The sequence below is a fragment of the Enoplosus armatus genome, chromosome 6 (genome assembly GCF_043641665.1).
Source record: "Enoplosus armatus isolate fEnoArm2 chromosome 6, fEnoArm2.hap1, whole genome shotgun sequence".
Classification (NCBI taxonomy): Eukaryota; Metazoa; Chordata; class Actinopteri; order Centrarchiformes; family Enoplosidae; genus Enoplosus; species Enoplosus armatus.
Window position 1 is genome coordinate 15,678,703 of NC_092185.1, and position 23,664 is coordinate 15,702,366.

Genomic DNA, 23,664 nt, shown 5'->3' on the forward strand with positions numbered 1-23,664 from the left:
GTATTGAATTGCATTAGATTGTATAGTTATTCCTGATATTGTGTCCATTCCCATTAGGGCTGCAACCAACACTGATTAGTTTGTCTGTAAAGTCTGTAAAACACACATCTGTAATAATGGACTTGCCAAAGAGGGCCTGTGGGGTTGAACAGGTTAATCATTAAACGCTCTGGCCATCAGTATGCATGTCCAGCCTTGTTTCCTGCTCTCTCACTTTTTTTCTCCACTCTTTCCACAGGACCATTGAATTACCCTGCAGCCCTGGGCCTGATGGTGAGCTGGACACCCCAGTTTGTATTCCCTCACTGAGCAGAGGTCAGCGGTAATCAACTCAAACACTGCCAAACCATTTTCTGTCTGAGAACACTTAGACTCACCGCAAACAGCAGTCAGCACACAGCACTTGTGCTACTACGCTACTTGTTGTTGTTGTTGTTGCTGTTGACTGGCACATGTGGACCAGTAAACAAAGTCTTGCAGAGATAAAATAGATGAACATGTTGTCCCCTCATTGAGAGAGGAAGAGCAGCCCTTGGGCTTCTTTGCTTCTTTAATTGGCTCCCGGAGGAGGCTTTTATTTATGCATTCAGTTGTGCTCAGCTTTGCCCCTTCCTGCTCCATTCCTCTTTTTTTTTTCTTTTTTTTTTTAGCAGGACACTTGGTTTCCCCGGCAACAAGGGCTCCAATCGCCCGGCCAGCTGCAGATTAGTTCAGCGGTAGGGGGTTTGGATGGGTGGAAGGGGATGTGGGGGGGGGTGATGATGGAAAATGGAGAGGGAGGAGAGAGAGAGAAGGGAGAAGGAGGAAGGGAGGGAGAAAGGGAGGGGGTGGCACAAGGGAAGGAGGGGTGGGAAAAGTTTGAGAAGGGGAGAGAGAAAGAGAAGGAGCCAGCGTCATTGAGAGATAGGAATCAGAATGAGTGAGTGTGTGTTTCAGAGCTGAGAGTGCAGAAAGAGCTGTAAACATTTTAGCCTGGAGGCTGGACGGGAGGAGGGATTTCCCTGACTTCGTGCCTTTTTCAAACTTTTTGTGCGCTTGGAGCTGCACTCTGTGTCCCTCTCTATGTGTGTGTATGCGGGAGGTACAGGCAGGGGCTATGCAAAGTGAGAGAAGTCGGAGGCAGGGGTAGGGGTGTACAAACGTGGAAGAGAGAGAGAGTGAAAAAGGCAAACTACTCTGAAGGAAAGGAACCATGCAAGTGGATGCTGTCTTCTGCGGAGTCAGGTTACGCAAAATGAGAAACTACTCTAAGAGCACTTGGCTCACCCAGCTCAGAAAGGTAATGTGAATGTGTGTGTCTGTGTGTGATATTGTGTGTGTTTGCATGTTTTTTTCTTCTACTTTTCAAAATGTTTCTCAAAAATGTCAGTAAGGTTCTAAACAGTATATTGAACACATGATGACTGAGTTGATATACTGTATAATCATTAATAGTGATGAATCAACTGAACCAAAGTGATCTGCTTAGTCTGAAAATCATGTTTATTGCTTGAGGATCCATCTTCATGCATGTGCATCTACTTAGCCTTCTCACACATTCTCTCCACTCTAAATGTACATGCATGCGCGTGACCTTGAATATGTCAGCATGTATGTGTGCGTCCATGTACAGAATGTGCGTCTATGCTTGTTTATAGCAACATGGATGGTAAATGTTAGGATGTGGTTTTGTCTGTGTTTATTTGAGCCGTATTTCATCCTGGACTGCGTTGGCTCCAGTTAAAGTATGCCTGAGTGTTGCTCAAGTAGCCAGTCTCAAACTGTCTGCACCAAGTCCATTACTGCTGCCCACAAGAGACTCGTCTGTACCTCACTGAAGTATATGAGCACACGTGAGCGCAAACACACACACACACACACACACACACACACACACTTAATGGCTGTCAGCTCTCATCTGCTTATTAAATGAAAACAAAGTGTAGATAGATGGTTTGGTGACCATTTGGATAACAGTCAGTGCGCACTAAAACCATCACATTCCAGACCGGCTTGTTGAGGGGGAGAGAGAGAAAAGAGGAGAGGATAAGTGAGATGAGCATTCTTCACTGTGAACAAAGGCACCTCTTCATGCAAAGTCCCAGTGCCTGTATTGTTGTGAGGAGGCAGGCAGGGGTGGAGGCCTCCCCAGGGAGGACAGAGGAGTTCAGGTGGCTCCAAAAAGTCAGCTTTTCAAGGATTAGGAATAACAATTTGTTTGCAGATTCATGACCAGGCATTATTGCGACTCTGGGTCTTCTTGGGTTTGAAAGTTTTACATTGTACCTGAGGTCATCCAACTCAAGTTTTTGAACAGATAAATAGGCCAGTGAAAATTTAGAGGAATAATCTAATGAAAGACAAAATGGCTGTCGAAGATAAAAGATAGTGTTTCAACTTTTTTTTTTTTTTCATTTAACCACCCTCTGCCTTTGTGGCCTTGAAAATACAAATATGATGCACAGGAAGTGATGCATTTTGAATTTCCGGCAGCAGCAATAGCAGTTTGTTCTGAATGTATGGACAAACTGGACAATTAGCATGAGCAGCGACCGACAGCCACAGTGGCTAAGCAGACACAGAAAACAGCACCACCTGCAAAATCTTTTTGAATCTTTTTCAACAGAATGAAAAAGATATCACAGTACTGGCCACACTGTTTAATTGCCAGGTGGTTAGAGGAAACAGCTGTAAAAAGCACAACAGCACTGACCACTTACTAACAAAGACACCACCAAAATATAAAATGGTGAATCTGGTGAATTACTGTTGAAATGTAACTTACTGTAAGTAGTTGACTTGTTTCAGAGGAAATAAAAAGGATAATAATGATTCATATCCTTTACTGACTGGTAAATGCACCATGTGGAGTTTTCATTGTAAACAAACAAAAGTTTAAGGCCTACCAAACTTCTTGAATGCATTTCCTACCTCATAAAACACAAGTTTCTTTTTTTATGTTTGGAAATATTGTGAAACTTGCAAGTTCAGCTTCTTCTCTTAATTGTTGTATTGTTACCTTACTGCCACCAACTGACACTTGTATGCAATCATTTAATAAACTTGTTAAAAGTTGTTGAAAGTTGTCCAATACAGGCCTGACTAGTGGCTAATATGATGTTTTCGGGCTGAGGTAGGAATGTCCACTTCATTACTGCCCTCTGCCACCTTAAGAAACATGTAATATGTCACACCTTTGCTTGTGGCATGCATATCCAACATGTCCTTTATGCATGTGTTGGTAGAACATGTGATACAAACAGCATAGGGACCTTATATAGTGGTCAAAAGCTCCACAGTTTGATGCACACCGATGTATCTGTGTATCTGTGTGTTGTGACTCATCCATATAGCAGATGTTCTGTTGCATGTCATACCACAGTCCAACAGGAATGTCCGCTGTGTCCTATAAGCACTGACCCTTAAGAAATGGTTATCAATCAGCCAACATAATCCATCTCAGCGGCTTCCTCAGGCCTTTTAGCTCAGTCTGCTGGGCAATCACTAAACCCAAGAGCAAGATCCATATATATCCATAGATTTAATATGCTTGATTTTAACAGCAACTGAAGTGTCAACTTTCTGTGCCGCCTCTTAAATTCAGTGATATTTTCATATTGGCATAAATGAACAGCTTCAGCAGGTCAATAGAGTTTTACTGACCACAAATCAACATTCCTCTGCTCTCCTGTTTCTGTCTGTCCTGAGGTTGTATTTACTTAACTTGGTAAGGTTGAGAGTTTATTGAATTGAGACTGGCTGTCTCTCCGGCGCTGTGAAGAGAAGGTTTATAGGGTTGGAGATAAAGAGACAGGGACTGTCTGTCTGCTAGTCAGCAAGGTTGTAATAAGTAGGCTGCAATCTTGTGAAGGGGCTCTGGTGTGGAGTCATTGTGTGTGTGTGTGTGTGTGTGTGTGTGTGTGTGTGTGTGTGTGTGTGTGTTTCCAGTGTTACTATCACACACACACACACACACACACAGTGGTCTGTCAGATTGGGTCAGTTGTTTACATTCTGAGTCAGGGGAAGAGGCTAACTGTCTGCATGACTGCTGTGAAAGACAATGTGCACTGTGGTGGAAAAGAGGGTATTTGTGACCTTGTATTCATCACTCAGAATATTCACATTCTCAATGCCTCAGTCTTCCTCTCTCTGTGACTCATTTTACTCTCAGACACACACTCATTCGTTCTCAGGGCATTTTCTCTGATTGCTTATTTTCCTCTGTTTCTTTCTCTCTTTCTTTCTTTCACACCAACATATTGTCACATTCATATTCATGGCACGGTGCCCGTCTATCTTTTCATTCTATGTGACTCATGATTTCGAGCTAACACGTTGACATAAACACACACTGACATATCAACACATGCAACACATGAGGTCTTAAATCTACTTTGTGGAGGTTAACGGAATTTTTCATTAGTATGCATGCTTTGTAAGGGAAAAACTCCTGAAAGCTTAAACACCAGATGTTTAGTATCGTGACAAGTCTGTCATCTCTCACAACTGAATCAGCTTGTTATTTTTCTCTTGGAAGCGTGCTGAAGTGAAGTAGAAGTCAGTCTTGATGATTTGGTATGAGTCACTAGAGTGCAAATTCATCAAGGAAAACAGTGTTTAGCTTCACATTGATGCTATGGGCTCAGTTGACAAGTTAACTATTAGATGCCCGATTTACATTCACTTTTAACATGTACAATAGGTGTGTGTATGTGTTTATGGCCACATTTGTGTATATGTGTGTACATATACAGAAGTCTGTACAGATATTACAGTTGTCATGTGAAAACGTGATGACCTTGGTGATTTTTCATGGTTTAACTTCAGTTGATTTCATTTTGGATGTGCATTCCTGCATGGTGTGTTTGCGCATACATGTGTGTGTCTGTGTGTTAGCGGATGCAGCCAGTGACATCTGTCTTTCCTATTCTTTTCTGCTCAGAAAAGTGACAGCAGGGCTTTAGGAGGTTATAGCCCGTCCGCCCCTCCTCTTACAGGAACTGGCTTTTGACAGGCACTCTGCAGGGCGGCCTGCAACTTAAAGACCCCACCGAGCCAATCTCCTGCCGTCCCCGAGCTGCTGTTGTTGCCACGGTGATGCACTTAGAAAGAATGTGTCCTGTGGTGATGGTGAAAGAATTCCTCCTGTTTCAAAGATATGGTGGCGGGTATTGTCTGTGATGTTGGTAGATGGCCATGGGTTTAGTCATGATCAAAAACAACCCTAACCCCCTCCTCACTCACACACACATACACAAATGCATGGATAATGCATACCACCTTAGACACCCTTAACCTTGTCCTTGTAAGAGTCAAACCAACACACATATATACATATATGCATGCATAGATAATGCATACCATCACACCAGATACTAGAGACATCTATCCAGTTGGCAGCCGGCCATGGTTATTTCATTAGATGCACCCTTAACCCTGACACACACACACATGCACACATTCTTTCTTTCACAGCCTGTCGCTTGCAAGCTGTTGCTCTGTCTGGCAGTTTCACTCTGCTAAGTGTCTGACTTGTATTAAAAAGAAATCGAACCATGGCTTTAGAGAAAATGGTTGCTGCGACTCTAATTGGGACATTTAACAGCACATGGTGGGCTGACTCCCTGTCCTGCTGTGTTGCTTACACAGACTACAGTACAGAATGGAGCAAAGACAGAGGCAGATACAGTTCGATGGCAGGGTGTTAGATGTGGGACGGGAGAATCATCACAGCAAACCGATGCTGATGAAGACCATCCAAAAGCCCAGCTTGGTTTGGCTTTGCAGCTTGTGCCCACAGCGTGTGGCGGTGGCATTTACCCAAACACACACACTCCAGAACACACACAAACACAGGCACAGGCAGACTCAAACACAGACATGGAAATATAGAGCAAAACATGCACAGATACATGGATACAAACACATGCCCACACATACTTGAACATCCACTGACATACTGTACTTGCACATGAACATGCATTTACCATTTGCTTAACATCCCCAGCTTGGAAAAAGAGCTTGTATGTAGGAAAGGCTGCCATCTGAAAAGGAATGTGTCCATCTGGGTTCAAAGCTGAATTCATCCAAATCAGGCCTTGCAGCCATCAGCGCAGGGTTGTGCGGCGGTGTGGGAGTGTCACTACATAAGTAGAAATACTAACCTGAAATCCCAACTTGAAGAGCGAGACAGCGCCAAGCGACTGCATGACGACTAACGTCTTTGTACTCCGTCATGGGAGGGTTGTACAGCTCTGGAAAGGTGGTCACGTCGGTGATCAGTCAGCCTAAATGCACCACCCACATTCAAATGAACACCTGATTTGGTGTGAATTCAGCCTAACTCTAATGTGGCTGTACCACTCGTTGATTTAGTCTCAGGATACCACGTTATAATGAGCATTCCCAAAAAAATGGGAAAAGGTTACCGCATGCTATTTTTAGTTTGGTTATGTGCAGTTTGTGTGTGTGTGTGTGTGTGTGTGTGTGTGTGTGTGTAATATTAGAATGAGAAGAATTTTGTTTACCTGTCAATTCAGGGATCCACTCTATATTGAGAATTAAAGCAATGTCTGGTGGTTCATCCAAGTGTAACAACTTAATGAGTAGATACTCCAGACGCACTGCAGACACAGAGGAGCTTTGATCACACCAAATCATATCTAAACACTGTCTTGTTAAGTTCCAGAGCTGGGAAAGTAGTAGTTATCTCTTTGTCTGTCTCCAGTGTAATGATGATTACAATAATCTCATCCTTTATTATACTGCTATGTAGTGTCACATTGTATCAGCTGAGCCTGGTGTCACTCCTTTTTAGGTCTGTATAGATATATAGTTTGGATAGGCTCAGTTACATTACAAAACTATCAATTTTCGGCATACGATTATTTCTGATGTAATGCTGAAATGATTAATCAGTTAGTAGATCAACAGACAAACTTTGCAGTTTCAGAAATGTTAGAATTTCTGATTCAGTTAAAAAAAGTCTTGCTCTTATACTTGTTACAGGCAATTTATTTATTTTACAAACTGAAACAAACAAAACAAAGAGATGTGCATGTGCGTGTTGCTGCTCCATACGACCTGCTCACATATTGTTCCTCCACAATTTTTCTCTGATTTAGCCTTTGCTAACTGTCTAGAATTCAAACTACAAAGCATATTTGCCATGTGTTGTACAATTTGTTCTGAGGTTCCTGAGGAGATGATGATGGAAACGCACACCCTTAGATCAGTTTGGTTTGGCTTGCTTCAGCGGTCCTAAACACCACTCTTAATTTCACTCAGTTTTTGTCCACTGGCAGTCTTGGCCCAGGCTCACGGTTGTCGAGTGTGTGGAGGTCGAAAAATGTCAGCTCCGAATCTGACTCTGGAGTTTACACTCCGGAAGAGCACTTTCCCAAGCTCTCGCCTTGCTCGGCTCCCCCGGGGATCGGCGGGTGAATTATAAAAATCTGTTTCTGTGCAGGCATGCAGGGGAGCAGGGATAGGACAGGGGAGCTCTGGTGGGAATTTTCAAGCGGAACCCTTAAAATGTGAAGGGGGAAAAAAAACAGGAAGGAGAACGAGAGAAGAGGATTTTGGCATTTGGAGCTCAGCTCAGAGACTGTGGCTTGGAGGAGAAATTTGACCTGGGGCCCAGAGAATAATGTTAGTGTGCTGAAGAAGCCAGGTTATTGTTGAAAGGATCTGTAGGTCCAGTCACTGCTGCACATTCACTGCAGCCAAGCCTGTTTTAGAGAGGAAAGGTTTTACCATTAGGCTCAAAAATCCCACATTGTGTGTCAGCGCAATGTAATATCAGATAGCTGTAAATACTGCTCACTGTAGAGTCTTTTTTCCCCCTGTGAATGATGGTGTATTAAATGACACTTCCTCACGTGTCTTTAAAACCAGGCCCTTTGGGTGTTGTTAACAGCAGAGACAGGTATTATCTGAGGTGTAAGACATGCCATGTCTGTCTCCTGTGTTTAAGGGCATGGTGAAACAGAATACAGCTTTGCTTGCAGATGACAGAAGGTGTTTGTGTCTATCACATGGCATATTACCTGTGGCTGTTTATGAATTACCTTATCCATTGAAATTCATCCCTGCCTGCCAAACAGCAAGGCTCACTGCCAGGAAGAGCTCCATGGCTTCTTTTGTTTGGCGAGCTTTCCTGTCAATGGCCTTACTTACTCTGTCAGTGATGATTTATGCTTGCTGCAACCACAGTGCTCCAACCACAGGTGCATTTACACCAAGGTCTTGTTTCTTACTGCTGGATGAGCCCATGACGTGCACTAATTTGTCTTTGGAATGAAGGGAGCTGAATACAGAAATATTTAAAGGGATAGCAGACTTTCAGATTCAGAATAGCTTTATTGTCCAACACAAATAGATGGAAATGTATCTTTGATTTAGAGTCTATAACCACGCTAAAAGCTCTGTGAGGCTGTGCTTATGCGTGACAGTAATTTGAGCTTAATGCTAATGTCAGCATGCTAACAGGCTCACAATGCTGATTAGTAGATATATTGCTTACATGCACACCATCTTTGTTAGCATACTAACAATTACTAATTAGCACTAAAGTGCTAGATGAAAAGTCAGGGCGTCACTTTATTACAACTCCTCCTTAGGGGGACATGAATGTCTGTACCATCCAGTAGTATAATAATAAACCACAAATGCCAACTTAATGGTGGAGCTACAGGAAAAGTCAGTGATCACAAAAGTCAATAGAATACATCATCTGGGATCCATAAACATCTGTACAGAACTTGGTAAGTTGGAAATCTGTAGAAATCTTAGGAATAGGAATCCATTCAATAGTTATAATATTAGTAATATTTCAGTCAGGACCAAAGTGGTGGATAGACCATGCGACACCACTGCACACCTGGCCAGTTACTGCGGAAAGTTGCCGTCGGATTGTCTGTTTCAGAAAGTTAAAAGAATTGTCCCCCCCTGATTCCACCGTTGAAAATATGTTTTCAGATGATATGACATGATCCAACATTTGAAGCATACTGAGGTCTTTAGCATCACCAAATCTTACAATATTGGCTGAAGCTGTAGTGGTGTTTCAGCTGCAAATGTACCAAATGTGGATTTTTGGATTTGACAGAGCAGTGTTGGATGGGGTAGTGTAGGCCAAAGTGAGAGCTGGGCCCTGGGATGAGTTGGCATGGGCACTGGTGTGTGGAGCCAGCAGGGTAATTGGGAGCAGACCAGGGATGAGTCAGGAGCTCTGCTGATGGGAGCTTTCTGTCTATGGGGAGGAGGGGCTGACATGTCTATGGGAGGGAGTTGAAGGACAGATGCTCCGACTCTGCAAGGAGACGTAACATGACACCCTCTCCCAGATGGGGGGATAGAGAGAGATTTGTTTGCTCTGCCTCCAAGACAGATTCATCCTCCTCCTCCACTTCTTTTTCTCTTCTCATTGGGATGATGTTGTCTTTTTCTCTGGTAGAGAGGCTTCTCTTCTCTCCAGTGAGCTAGTGAAGGCTTCTTTGTATTTGTTGGCGATAGGTAAAAGCCATTGTTGAGATGGAAGAATTCATTTATAATCCAATTTTTCCACCAGGTCAGTCCGGGTTTAAAAAAACCCATCTGCACTTAGAAGCCTCCACAAATCTTTTTCAATTATCCATTTAATTTTCACCTTTTATTAGGCAAACAGTGTCAAAGGCTCTCCCTACAAACTTCTTTTTCTAGAAGGGCTTATCATTTTGAAGACTTTAGTGCATCATTAGCTTGCAAGCCACACCATTTGCAGTCAGTGGAATGTGGAATGGAAGCCACAAACTCCAAAGGGAAAGGTAGATCCTCCCCATTAAAACCCTGTGGTTAAACTGTTACGGGATGGTCATTTGTAAACTCTGACAGGTGGAGAGAGTGAGAAGGACTTTAAGGAGGATTTTGTCTGGAGTTTTCCTTCCGTTTGTTGCCATCTTGACCTTGTGGTAGTCAAAGCTGTCCCATTTATCAACAGCAAACTCAAGTTCTTATTGTACGGAGTTGCTGAGTCTGATGACTTCATTTATGGAGACACAGGACATTAGCCTTACTCCCACTTCCTGCAAGTCACATCACACTTCCTGTCTGTTTGTCTGCACAAACACAAACAAGAAAATAACTATTCATTTAATGCACAAGAAGCCTCCTAAATGCTGTAGCAGTCTGTCCCTTGGTTGTGCCTTTGCACCATAATTACATCCATAGTGGCTTTCTCTGTGGCCCCAATTATAATTAAGGTTTGTTTACACATTTTCTGAGGTAATATTTTGGCCCATTCTTCCAGCTCTCAGCGGGATAGACTGTAGACACCCAGGCCGTCAGGAGTCTCAGTTATAAACTACAACCACAATAACAAGAAATGTGTGGAGTTAGAAATACAACAATGGAGACTTGTGTTATATTTAGAATGGATTGATAAGCAAAAAAACATGCAGGGAGAAATTAATTGTTTGTGGTATCCCCCTTCAGTTCCTGTCTGGTTCTGTGGCTAACCCAGTTTCAATACTGTCTCACGTCCATCCTCTCCTAACAATGGAGGGGGCAGGGGGAGAAATGGAGGGGCAAGAGGACACAACACAGCAGGGCAGGAGGACTATCAATGGGCTGTGCATGCACTGTAAGTGTGTGCAATTGTTTTTTTCCCCTAAAGGCCAAATGCTGATAGGCATCTTTACCACTGTACATTATACAACGCAGATCCCCGTGGTCTATGGTTGGATATAGAAGGGAAAGATAAGGAAAGCCAGCTGATGGAAAAGTAATGTGTGTGATAGAACGAGAAAACAGAGAGATAAAGAGATGAAGATGAGAGAGAGGTAAAGATGGCATGCAGGAAAAATGGATCAGTTTAATGAGTGTTCGGCTTCCAGGCTTGTAACTCATTTTCTGGCTGTCAGTTGCATGCATGTGCAGATACACACATATTTACAGGCACACATGGTCATAGAGTTGGCCTGTTTGGCTCATGTCCAGGCCTTGCTATGAAATCAGCTTGGGAAAGCAGCAGGGGCCCTGAACAGGACACAGAGACAGAAACAGAGAGAGAAAAGGAGAGAGGGAGACTGCAGAGCCTAGATAAAATTCCATTGTTTATTTGCCCGACCCTCAGCTTCCCTCCCCCTCTCCATACATCCCTTCCTTCACCATCAACCATTCCTTTTCTACGTCTTCAGGAACCAGGCATAAACCCTGTCAAAGTCTACCAGGTCAAAGCAGCATGTCACTCATTGTGAAATCCCCATGTCACTCAAACCAAACACTTCATATGAGTGAGATCTGGCAACCCTGCAGTGCTTGAAACAAATTGGCTGTACATAAATGTACTCTGTTCCAGATCTGCAGAAGGTGAGACGTGGTGAAGTTCAGTATGAAAAAGAGAACGATTAAAAACCAGCCCTCCATCCTTCCCTCCTATCCTCCACTCCCTCCTCCATCATACTTTTGTCGCCGCAACTCCAAGACTGAGTGGGAATGAAAGAGAGAGAATGAAAGGGAGAAATAAAAGAGTTAAGGATGTGGAGGAAAAAAAGCAGCCAAGTTTGCCATTCCAGAAAGAGCTGGCTAAATGTGCAGTGGTGCGTTAAATTGATTGCAGGCAAGGCTTTGGCACACACTTTAGTGAGCCACATCTTGTAGGGGATAGGGCCCTCAACTCAGCGTGGGTGCAGAAAGAAAAAAAAGGAAAAAAATAATTTTCTCCGCAGTATATAATTCCCCTTTTGAGCAACCAGTTTTGCGTAAAACCTCACTCATAAGGATGACAAGTGGTTCAGGGGCTGCTTTCTGTATTTTCTGTGACTCCAGGTCAAAGGATAACTGAAATTCAGCGTGGGCTTTGAGCAACTTTGTCCTTTTTAGGTATTTCAAAATGACAGAGAGAAAAATAGAGCTGTTTGGGGAAGAACAAGCAAGGGATGATGATGTCATGGCGTTAGCTGTTTCTGCAGAGCTGGACAGAGGGATGGAGGGACAGAGGGATAGAGGGGAGGATGAAATCTTTATGAGAAGCAGCTGCTGGGGAGAGGCAGAGAGCAGAGCACCAAAGCAGCAGCCAGCCAACAGCTCGCTGACAACAAGTCAGAGGTCTAATAAAGTTAGCTACGAAACACTGACAGCACCACCTGCCTAAAGTGTGATAAAGCATATCAACGAAAACAGCGAAACTTCACCTGATTATCACCAAGAGTTAACACTTACTGACAATATCATCGCCTGAGCTGATATTGTCTATGCATTGCACTGTTCAGAGTATTAGAGATGGGATTCACACAAGTTCTCATAATATAACTGTTATAAGCCAGCTCATAACTGACACAGCTTGTGAAACAGCTTGAGAAACATTTGGTGTGTGTGTGTGTGTGTGTGTGTGTGTATGTGTGTGTGTGTGTGTGTGTGTGTCATCTCATTGCCATTGAATGAGTCCAAGCTGACAATGTGACGTTCCTCTGTGAATCCAACATTGTGTGTCATCTATGAAAGGCCTGTATGTGTGTGCCACTGAGTAATCTGTGTGCTGGCTAACATACTGTACACAAGTGCGCCAAGTCTTTGTGAATCATGGATTCGTTTACAACTCTATGACCAGACAAAGGTCAAATAGTATTTAGTTTACACAGGGTGCAAGATGTGTTGAGTCAATGTAGTGACCTGTTGTCTACAGACATGCAGACCTGATGTTGGAGGACCCTTGCTCTGACAGCCAATGGGAATGTATGACAGGATACCCCTCACTCTCAAATGAATGAATTAAGTCCTTATAGCTCTAACTATGCACATTAACATGTTACATGATAAACATTAGCATATCACCATTCTAAAGTTACCATTTAGCTGAAAGAACTGCTGAGCAAGTACTGCTGCCTAAAGCTGCCTGTATGCTTCATCAGAAGTGCTTGTCAGATTGAACGGATTCAGGACGACTGTCACACTCACTTCACACAGCGATTGGCAATTTAAGTGTGTGGAGAGGAGAAAGCTCTCTTTTTTCATTCTTTACACAACTTTTTTCTGTCATTTTTGATGGGTAAACGCTATGAATGGCTTTGGCTATGAAATGGCTATGAAAGGCAGGAGAGACTGTCTGAAAATGTGCACCGTTATCCCCATATTTAAACAATTATTGTGTCTCGCTCCTCTCTATGATGGCAGGCTTTTCAAATGAGGCAGTTCTGAATAGTTATAAAGACTTGCTTTTTGACTTGGTCGGACAGCACGTCCTATAAACTAGTTCTTTCCTACCCCGGCCCAAAGGCTGACAAAGTACAGCGTGGGCTGAAGGGTACCAAAATGCAGAGCTGAGACGTCCTGTAATAGCCACTGCACTGAGTATAAACCCTTTTGATACAGGTAATGCATGGTCTTTGCAAAGTTTACCACACTTCGGGTAAAAATACCAAAGTTTGCTGCTTTACTCTACTGTACATTTTTAGAAGAGGTGGTCCTAGTCGATGAGATCCTATTTGTTACAGCAATGCTTCAGCCATTAAGCCCAAACAAACAACATCCCGCACTCAGTAGTGTATGTGATTGCATGATTATAAGAATCTGTCCATGGCCAAATACCCAGTGCCCATCCACTGATAGAAATCCCATGCAGGGTTTGTTATGCAACTGATGCTTGGCTCTGATGCCCTGCCTCTGACCCTGACTGCTGCTATCTCTATCTAGTAAAGGCTTTAAGGCATGTAGGATTGTGTGCTGTTCACTTAGCACCAATACAACTGGAGGTTATCCTTTATGAAATATATTTGTGTTGTGTTTTAATCTGAAGGTCATTAGGTAAATAACTAAAACCAACAATATAGTCAACAGGCAATTCTGTGAATAGAAGGCAAAAAAATCTTCAACCTTTTTTACAGGACTTCTTTAAATTAAAAAGTATAAACATCTCTTTGAATATCAAACAGAAATATCGCAAGTTATTTCCTTTCTTACACACTTTCCGCTGCCATCCTCTCCACCCAGCACTTCTCCACCCAGCTGCTGATGAACAATACCGCTTCCACTTCCTCTGCTGCAGTGTCCACGGTCTGTCACACCTCACAGAGCTAAGACTGAAGGTGGAGGTCTTTTGGGTTGCTGTTTCCCGTGATGTTTTTATTGGCCTCAGCAGATGGCTTCCCTCAGCCTCTGTATTGTTATGGTGGCCATCTTGCTCTGGGGGTCAGGGTTAACAATAGTTGCCAATAGCTATAGGAGAGAAAAGCCTTTGCTGCTCCCGAAAAGAGTTTCCTCAGTAACCGAACGCTGTAAAACTGGCAATGCTGTCAAATTTACTGCTTTTACGAGATGCGAAGACACTACTGCTTGTCAGGTTCAGGCAAGTGCTGGGAAACACTGTCTTGAATGCATGAGTCAAGTTTGAGATATGTCCAAGCCCTCTAAGTCAGAATTGTGTGAAAATACCAAATTACCTTTTAAGGCACTGTAATCTCCACTGAACAGCTCTTTCTGTTTTGGCCTTAGGGCTCCAAATAATGAAGTGGGACAGCCTAAAAGCCTACATTGTTTTCACAGCGCAACAGTATACTTGTATTATTCTTTGCAATATCCACTTTCCTCTTTCGTTTTGACAACCCCCCCCCCCCCCCCCCCCATCCCCCCCGATTTGCTCCCTCTTCATATCTCCCATCTTTCCTCTCCCCATGTGACATGCAACACCCTTCCCAACCAAGAAAAAAATTAAACTGTAAAACTAGGAGGCTCTATACATTCCTTATAGTCCCCCTTGCCCAACCCCCTTTCCATGAAGGATTTCTGTTCTTCATTTCTGTGTTTTAGTTTTAGTAAGGAGAAAAGAATCAGGAGGGGGAGGAAGGGAAAAAAATGGTTGATGTTTCCCCTCAAACATGTGACCTCTGCTCGGCTCACAGCTGAAAATAATTTGGGCCTACAGGCCAGTGGATGGCTGACGCAAACCCTCCTCCTCCTCTCTCTGGGGGGCTAGGCCTTGGGCTGATGGGGGGCTAAAGACAAAGCAATGGAGCTTTAAGTTGTGCTGTGAGCATAACTAGAAGCTAAAAGATGACATATTGCACTTTTAGTCTACTTCTTGTCAGACGAGACCACAACTTTTCCGTAGTGTCCATTTGTTCTTTCATTCTGGAGGGGAAAAAAAGCCCAGAATCATTCCAAAACACTGGACCCAGAGGGCCAATTATGTTGTTAGCTCAGGGAAGAGTTCAGCTATTTGGCTGCAATTCTTTACGTAATCTACCAAAATTGTGTGGGTTATTTTTCTGACTTGCCTCATTGCCAGTTGGGACAACAATTTGTGGAATTCGGCTGAATTAGGCTCACATTCCCTACATAGTCAAAGGGCAAGGGAGAGAAGTGTCAGGGTTAGCTAATGCAGGTTTATTGGGAGAGGATTGGAGGGGGGTTTGGGCCAGGCAGTGCTCAGGAAATGTTTAACGGCCTACGGATACCCTAAAGTATCCCAACACATTTGGTTGAAGTCACACATGCGCACACATCCATAAGGTGGTCTGGAGTATGGACTGTTTGGCAGGATGTGTAGATCTACGTAGGTGTGTTTTTATATGAGGTTTTGCGTGTGAGCATGCAGCTGGGTGGCAAAGCATGTATTAGAGTCTCTGTGGATTTATTTAAGAACAAATGTGTGAATATCTGCCAACAGGAGTTAGCCCTGACCTTTCCTCCTCTCTTATGTTATCCACATCTGTGCCAGACAGAGGCTAAGCCCCTCAGCTCCATGCCAGCCCTCCACCAGCTTTTATTGGCCAAGTCGTGAGCTCTGTGCACCAGCGGCTCTAATTTGATGTTACATATGGATGGTCTTGTTAGGCTCCAAGTGGATCTGGTTTCATTCACAAATGGACCAAGTAATAATTTCAAACTGGCCGAACATGTCTCCTTACACTCGCCTTGGCATTACTTGTCCGTAACAAAGAGCAGAGGGAAATGTATAGCGCTCGAAAACACTCAACACATTAAGGAAGTTATTTTCTGGAATGAAAGAGAGTTTGCGAGAAGTATCGAAGTGCAAAAACAAAATGTGTGTGTAGTACTTGTCTTGAAAATACTCCAGAAATCTGGTATGGCAAGTGCTAAAAGACTCGACACTGAGTGATAACCTGAAAAAGTCGAACTGAGTACCCTTCTCTGGCTTCCAGCTGCCACTGATGTTTTCCTAATGGATCTTAATTATATTACAATGTGGTTTTTTTTGTTTATTCCATAAGTTTTCCATAATGCCACGTGGGTGCTGGAACCTAATGTGCGTTTATGCCTGTTGGCAATCAATTGTTAAAGCTTTGTTTTCAGCTGTATCCTCCAATTACTTATCAAATGGGGACTGCCAGTTTTGGGGGGATGCCGTGCAACTTGTGAGGTCTGCTTCTGCAGCTTGGTTGAGTTTCGCTAGCCACAGAAATGAGAGGTTTGAGCTATTTGGTAGTTTACATTCACACACTGGAGTTAGAAGATTTTCCCTAAGGCAGTCCTGGGGAAGCAGCTCTTCTTTTGACCTAACTCTCATTTGTCAGTCTGTATGTCCGCCTATTTTTGTGTAGCATCTTTAGTAAAAAAGAAAAAAAAAAACACAAGCTGAAATATTTTCAACTGTCTAAATTTATGCTCTGTGACAGTTTGACGTAAATGTTTTTCTTTGCAACTTCATTGACTGCTTTGCATTCACATATGTTTCAACAAACCTTTACCATCCACACAATACACTCACCCCATTATACAAATACATTCTGCTAACTGACTCTGTATCATTGTGTGTCTGTTCAGGATGCCAGCTGCTAGCACCATGACCGGTGGGAGGGCCCTGCTGCTCTGTACAAACACTGACAACTGTATCTACCAAACAGTCAACGGGTAGGTGTCTCAAAAGCCAATCAAATATTTTTTATTTTTCTGATTCAGTGTCTAGTAGTAATAAGTAGACTCTAACATGTCAATGCTGCAGCAAATGCTATGGTAATGCTTATTTTAGAACAGCGTCTCCTTGACCAAGACTCTTATAGCTACCATTTAGTGTGCAGCTTCTTTTAAACATCAGTCGGTCATTGTCAAATTGATTCTTCCATATAGAAATTAGACGATAGTCACAGTAAATCACCTGCTCACACCAATGCCTGGTTGGTATTGCTAGTGCTACTGTTTCTCATGGTGATATTTCCCATGCTGCTACTTTCTGTAGTAAAAGCTTTGCCTGTGTGTGCAGTTCCTCCTGTGATTATGCCAGAAAGCTACCAAGTGATAGGCTATGAAATCAGATCAGCCAGTGTAGTACAGAGGCCAGTAGAATTATCTGTACAAATAATCAACAACTATGTTAACAAATCTGGTTCATTGAAAGAAAGTATATATATAATTGTATATATATTATAATTTTTAGGAGAGTAATAAACTACGACTCCCAAAGCGCATTGCGGTAAGAAACAACCAACCACAAAACTCTCTTCGTTGTATGCTTGTAACAGCGCTGGTGACGTTAGAGGTTGAGCATTGTAGAACCTTTTGGACAATTTTTAATTTTCTGATTCAATTCGGCATGGATTAAGCAATGTGTTGTTTCTGAATGCAAAGATTAAGCAGCAAAGGGGCACTCCACCTCGCCACAAGGAGTACTACTCAGTCTGACCACAGTTTTTTAATGTCTTCTGTGGTTCTGGAGGGAACTCTCCAAAGTCGAAAAAAATAACCCTGATGATGTCATCAGTGTTATCTCAGCTTGGGCTTGAGACTTTTTACAGAGAGCCTCCATTACGAACGTGAGGTGTGGGGTTTGAAAGAAGTGGGCATTTATTGACTGAGCTGTAGGGTCCAACGTTTTTGGAGTTTGTATTTTGAATGAACTTGAAAAGTGCAATACTAAAATGGCGGAGTACACCTTTAAGTATATGCCAGAACCTACTGAGTGCCATCTGACATACCAAGCTGTCCAAAAACATGCTCAGTCATACATGAATGTGAAACAGCTTAACCTTATTTGATCTCATGATCCTTTAACTTTGCAGAACAGAAAAATACCTCTGAAACAAGTAAATCCTCTGACTGCTGCAGGATGTGACAAAAGCTATGAGGCTGTACAGTAGATGACTTTACTCTGCCATCTATTACCTCTGCACATTGTCCACGACATGCTGAAACTGCACTTTTCCCTGTAACGCTCTTAAGCAAGCAGGAGAACCCCTTTCGATTAGGGTCAGCAGTGTAACAATAGGAGGGATAGAGAGCAGAGCAAGGCAGTGTTGGCCATCTGGCATCTGGATACTGTTGCTGCCCCCCTGCTGCCACTGTCTAATGCCTCTATGCCCACTCTCTATGGTCCCTTCTGTCAACCTTGCAATATTCATTAGTGCTATTTAGATTATAATGAAGGGATTTTGGTTTGTGCCAATAAGAAGGATTGTCTAGTGGAAGATTTAAGTGTCTGTTGTTTTGAGGGTCTGTCATGTTACTGTAGTTACCATTGCTCAAAAAAGATCAATACATTTCTCTTGGGGAATTGTCAAAACTTTATATCATTAAAAGAAGTCAGTTTTGTCTCTCTTGCCATTTGAAACCCTTTCTCTTATCTGCTGATCGTGTGTTAGCTCAGCTGGTCAGCTTTTGTGCCCCTGTAGCCCCTTCCCTCCTTCCGCCCTCAATGACCCTCATCTCCATGCTCCACCCGTCCTCAGCTGTGGGCGATAGACATGCCCATTTTTCTATCTCTCAATCTCTCTTAATCACAAACAAGTGTTTTTTTAATGGGGGAAATACACTACTAATTTCCTCCTTCAATCGACCCCCCCTCCCTACTCCTGTTCTCCTTTACATGGCTTTTTGATTTGACCTAGTTTTTCCCTGTTGCTTCATGCTTAATAAAAACTGCTGTTTCAGCCGAGGGACATGAAAAGAAAAAGAAAGGGGGAAGGGAGAGAGGGTGAGAGGGGCCAAACTAATAAAACCCAGAGCAATTTGGAAGATAATTATTTGGTTTCCTCGTTGGTCATAGTTACAACATCAGGTTTTTTTTCTTTTCCTTTAAGGTCTCTGAGGAAACTTGAATCAGTAATTTCCCCCAGAGATTTCCTCTGGATTGCATGACTGTTGGTTTTCACATCCAGCAATGTCATCAGAAGTCACCCACCAAGGCCACGTTTCCTCTGTTTGTTGGAAATTCAATCATTTGATGAATGGTCTTTGGGCCAAAACTGAGTTTTGAGGGTCGGGGGTAGAGAGGAAGAGATGCACGTCTACACTTCGGCCTCTCCCCTTTTCTGTGTATACTTTCATCTCCTCTCCAGAAATAGCTGTGTGTGTAGCTTGTAAACTTTGACCCCCAAACCCAGAGTTCAAACAGTCATGACCCAGTAATCTTCCAGGAGTGACTCATGGCTAAAACAGAGGCACCAAACAGACGTCTGAGCTCTTTTAATAGGAATTTTTGTTTACCCCACAAAACAAAGATCTATTTGGACATAACTGTAAGTGCTCACATTGCGTAGCCAATTTTAAGAGCTATGGGGAGCATGATGCTTCGCTATGTACACTGAAGGCAGCAACTGACATTTCCATGAAAATAATTGCACTATAAATTATTAGAGTTGACAACAGTGCAACGTACTTTCTCCCTCTGTTTATCTGGTTTGAATTAAGTACAGACTACCCACTGTCCCCTTACCAAGAGAAGACTCTTTGTATTTCTTTGCCTGTTTGTTTGAGTTTACTTTTGTTACCTCCCCACAGTCCATCTTGTGATTGACAGGTAACCTTCCAGCCTGTTAATCTTGAAATAGGCCTCAGGCCCTTGCTGCAAAATGGGCACTTCAAGAAAGCTTCAATATCTTATTTTAGGATGATCAAATCATATATTTTCTTGCCAATTCTAAATAATAATGCCAAGCACTCTTTGCATTTCTTGCATAAAACCTGGTCTGGATCTGTGCGATATTAATGTATGGCAACTTATTTTTCAGCTAGGTTTTCAGATCTTACTTTGTAGTCCTGGTTTGATAAATTAACTCCTCAAGCTGAATTAAAAGACAACTAATGTTGTTTCAAGCACGTATAATTTTCTTATAAGTCTAATTTATTGTATACATTTTTTTGTACTAGTTTTAAGGTCAGAAAGCATTTTCAGAGAGGCCTGATTTGTATGCTACTTTTAAGAAATCTTGCTGTATCAAGCCATTTTAGCTTACCCATTGGCAGGTTTTTTGCTTAATGCTGGCAGTTTTTGTTAAAGGCTTATTATCAACTCATGAGAGCATCATAGATTTAATGTAAATCTAATATACTATGTTTTGACACAGATACAGTACCATGTGTTTGCATGCTTTTCCTTTTGTTTTGTGTTGTCTATGTATTTGCTTTGAGTAATTAAACTGGACTGGGCACCTTTGGTGAGGTAATTAATTTACTAGCATATTTCTCCATAATACAGAATAATTGGCTTGTTTGCAACCCTTGTATGTATGTCAAGTGTGTATGTTAATTTTTCTGTGTGTGATTCTTTTCTAGGCTTCAGTGCTGTGGCTTGAAGGTTGGGGAGGCTCCGTCGTCCGCGGTGCCCCAGCGCCAAGAGGTGTGCGGGTCACCAGGGGACAGAGACAGGAGGGACACCGCTGTGTCCACCAAGCGTCCCCTCTCCCCCCTACTCAGCCTGAGCGACAGCCTGGGTCCACCTGACACCATGCTGGCTCACAGGAGGGCCACCACCACCACCGACCCGCAGACTCCCAACATGGAGAACGGGCTGTGTGGCAAGCTGAACCACAACAAGAGCCCCGCAGGAGTCAAGACTGCCAGCATCCGCGATAAGATCTCACAATGGGAGGGCAAAAAAGAGCCTGCACCACTAACTTCTACAGGGACATGTCCACTGAGCACGACACAGAGGGAAGTTGAGACAGTAAGGAAAAAGGAATCCAAAGGCTCAGAGGTCCTAAGGACTGATAGCAAGAGGTTTGTCAGCTGGGACAGACAAGACTCAGGGAAGGAGAATTTTGGAAAGCTGGGGGATTCGAGGCCTAAATCTCCAGAAGGCCCAACAAACAAGGACAAACAAGTGATCCTAGAGAGGGGATTTAGGGCTTCCAAGCCAACAGAACAACCCCAAGACAAGAAAAGTGTTTTAACGCATGTTAAGAAACTGGAGAAGGCAACAAAGGAGGTTCCTGACAGACCTTCACTGGCATTTCCAGGGAATTACTTCTGCCCTCCTTCAAAAGAGGAGTTGGAGGAAACAGAAAAGAGGGCCAGCGAGCCCATTTTTGGGACTTTTGACGTGGCTCGGCCTAGTGGGTCGCGGAGGAGGAGGGAGGGGGATCCAGAGAACGTATACAGCGAGCCAGGTGCTCCATCTATAAACCCTCTACCTAAACCTCAGAGAACCTTCCAGCACCACACCCCCCCCACTACCCCAGCTTCAGGGCCCGGCTCGGGGAAGGGAAGGAGGAACTTGCCCCCCTTGCCCTCGATTCCTCCTCCACCTTTACCCACATGCCCACCACCTGGAGTTTGCAGGAGACCCTGGGCTGACAAACCCCGGGACAGCAGTAACAGGTAAGAGAATAAGAAAATAGAATTCAAAATATGGACAGCCATGACTAGTTTTGACGATCAGTCCTATGGCAGACACCCATCCTCCACCTTGATGATATATGTCCTGGCAAGACTTTACTGCTATACTAGTGGTTGTATGTGCTAACAAGAGTCTACAGCCATGCTCATGGCTCTGTGGAGCTCTACTTAGGCATGCTGACATGTTCATAATGACAATGTCAACATGGTAATGTTCGACAGGTATAATATTTACCATGTCCACCATTTTAGTTTAGCATGTTAGCAGGTTAACATGCCAATTAGCACAAATTACAGCTGAGGCAAATGGTAAATTTGGGTGGCATGGTGGCGCAGTGGTTAGCACTGTCGCGCAGGAGGTAGATCCGGGTAGAGCAGGTTGGGAGTGTCCTTGAGCAAGACACTGAACCTTAAATTGCTCCCATTGGAGGCCAGGGGAGTCCCTCACTGGACAATGAATCCAATCCATCCAATATTTGATATTCAGTCTGGACCAAAGTGGTGGACCACCCAACAGACCGATATTGATATCCCTAGAGCCTTGCATGGCTAACATTGCCAAAAAGCCTTAATTAAATGTCAGCAAATCAAGCCATGTTGTCTTGTCTTAACCCCAAAGCTAAATTCACAAATATATATTGTTGAAAGTGCTCTTGTGTGTATTCTATAACCCTTCCCCCACCAGCCAAACACTGAGGTGAACAATATGTCCCACATCTGCTGTAAATCAAAACCACCAGTGACATCATCCTGTTTCTAAATATCCCAAAGAATGAGCTCATTGGTTGGATCTGAGGAATGTACACATCAACTCAACTCATTCCTCGTTCCAAATTTCTACTGGAAAGGGAGAACAACATGCAGAGTGTTGTGAGTCATGTCAAAGAGGCCCCTTGCTTTTTCAAGAATTTTAGCCTTGACAGTAAAAATGACTGTGCAAGACCTGTGGCTATCACAAACGAGGTTGTCAGGCATTCATTTTGCAGAGGTAGAATTCCAGATGTAAAAATGTGTCTACTTGTAAAGTGTGAAGTCTGATCAAGAATCTGAATCCCGTATTCTGCCAAAAGCAATTAACATGTTGGAATTTCCAAGAGTCTTCTAAGTAGTACTCACATTCAAATGGTTACAATCAAACAAACAGAGCTCTGTAGGGAAACCAAAAAAATGTGAACTCTGCAGTATTGGAGTACATCTATTGTTCACTTTCTCCAGCGGTCTGAATTCTTGTTTGGAGCTTGGCTTGGATCTGTTACATTCCATACCATATGTGGAGGCCTCACTCTGCTCAAGTGTGCTGTGTCAAGCCCTTTGTTTGGCCAGGCTGTCTCTCTGTGAGTGTCCATTGCAGTGTGCATTTCTGTGCGTGAACAAATACACTGAGTTGCCAGTTTGTTAGGTACACTTAGCTTTATCCAATGCCTTGCAACAGCTCTGCAATAAATCCTACTTTTGTAAAGCATACAATGTTTATTTTTTGTTAAAACTCATATATTGTATTATATTATTTTATGTCAGATCATTGTGGAGATTTTTCATTCTAATTCAATCCAATACAACAGAGAAGAAAACTGAATATGATAAGCTTCAGAACGGTAGGATTAATTGCAGGGCTGTTGCATTGTATTGTAATGGATGTAGCAAGCTGTACCTAATAAAGTGGCAACTTAGTTTAATTGCATACATGTGCATGCATGTGGGGACGCATGCAACCACGGATGCTTGTGTGCACTTCGTTCTACCGGGCTTTAATCTTTGGCAGTGATGAAACACAGATGTGGTCATTCAGATGTGGCAACTAGCACATGGCAACATCAGTTTTCCTGCTTGGCATATAAAACGTTTTTAAAATCATCAACGTGAACATATGTGCATGTCAAAAATCCTTCCTTCCTCTACGTCTTTTGTATTTGGCGTGCAACTCTCCTAAATCTTTGTAATGCTCTGTCCACCAGGAAGTCCTATGAATTTGAGGATCTGCTCCAGTCGTCTACAGAAAGCTGCAGGGTGGACTGGTACGCTCAGTCCAGATTGGGCCTAACACGCACTTTATCAGAAGAGAATGTCTACGAGGACATAATAGGTAAACAACAGATATCACAACTTTATTTTTCCTTAACCAAGTGGAATCTTCCA

At 43.1% G+C, this 23,664-nt stretch overlaps 1 protein-coding gene across 1 annotated transcript in view; it reads left to right on the plus strand.

Annotated features, from left to right (window-relative positions):
- Window positions 1–1,183: 1,183 nt before the first annotated feature.
- LOC139286033 (DENN domain-containing protein 2A) overlaps window positions 1,184–23,664 on the plus strand; it is a 36,043-nt gene continuing 13,562 nt past the window's right edge. Inside the window, exons 1-5 of the mRNA XM_070906688.1 lie at window positions 1,184–1,279; window positions 16,744–16,830; window positions 20,467–20,538; window positions 20,608–21,510; window positions 23,484–23,611. Coding sequence (XP_070762789.1) covers window positions 16,745–16,830; window positions 20,467–20,538; window positions 20,608–21,510; window positions 23,484–23,611 — 1,189 coding nt within the window. The 5' untranslated portion in view covers window positions 1,184–1,279; window position 16,744. The remainder of the gene's footprint in view (window positions 1,280–16,743; window positions 16,831–20,466; window positions 20,539–20,607; window positions 21,511–23,483; window positions 23,612–23,664) is intronic.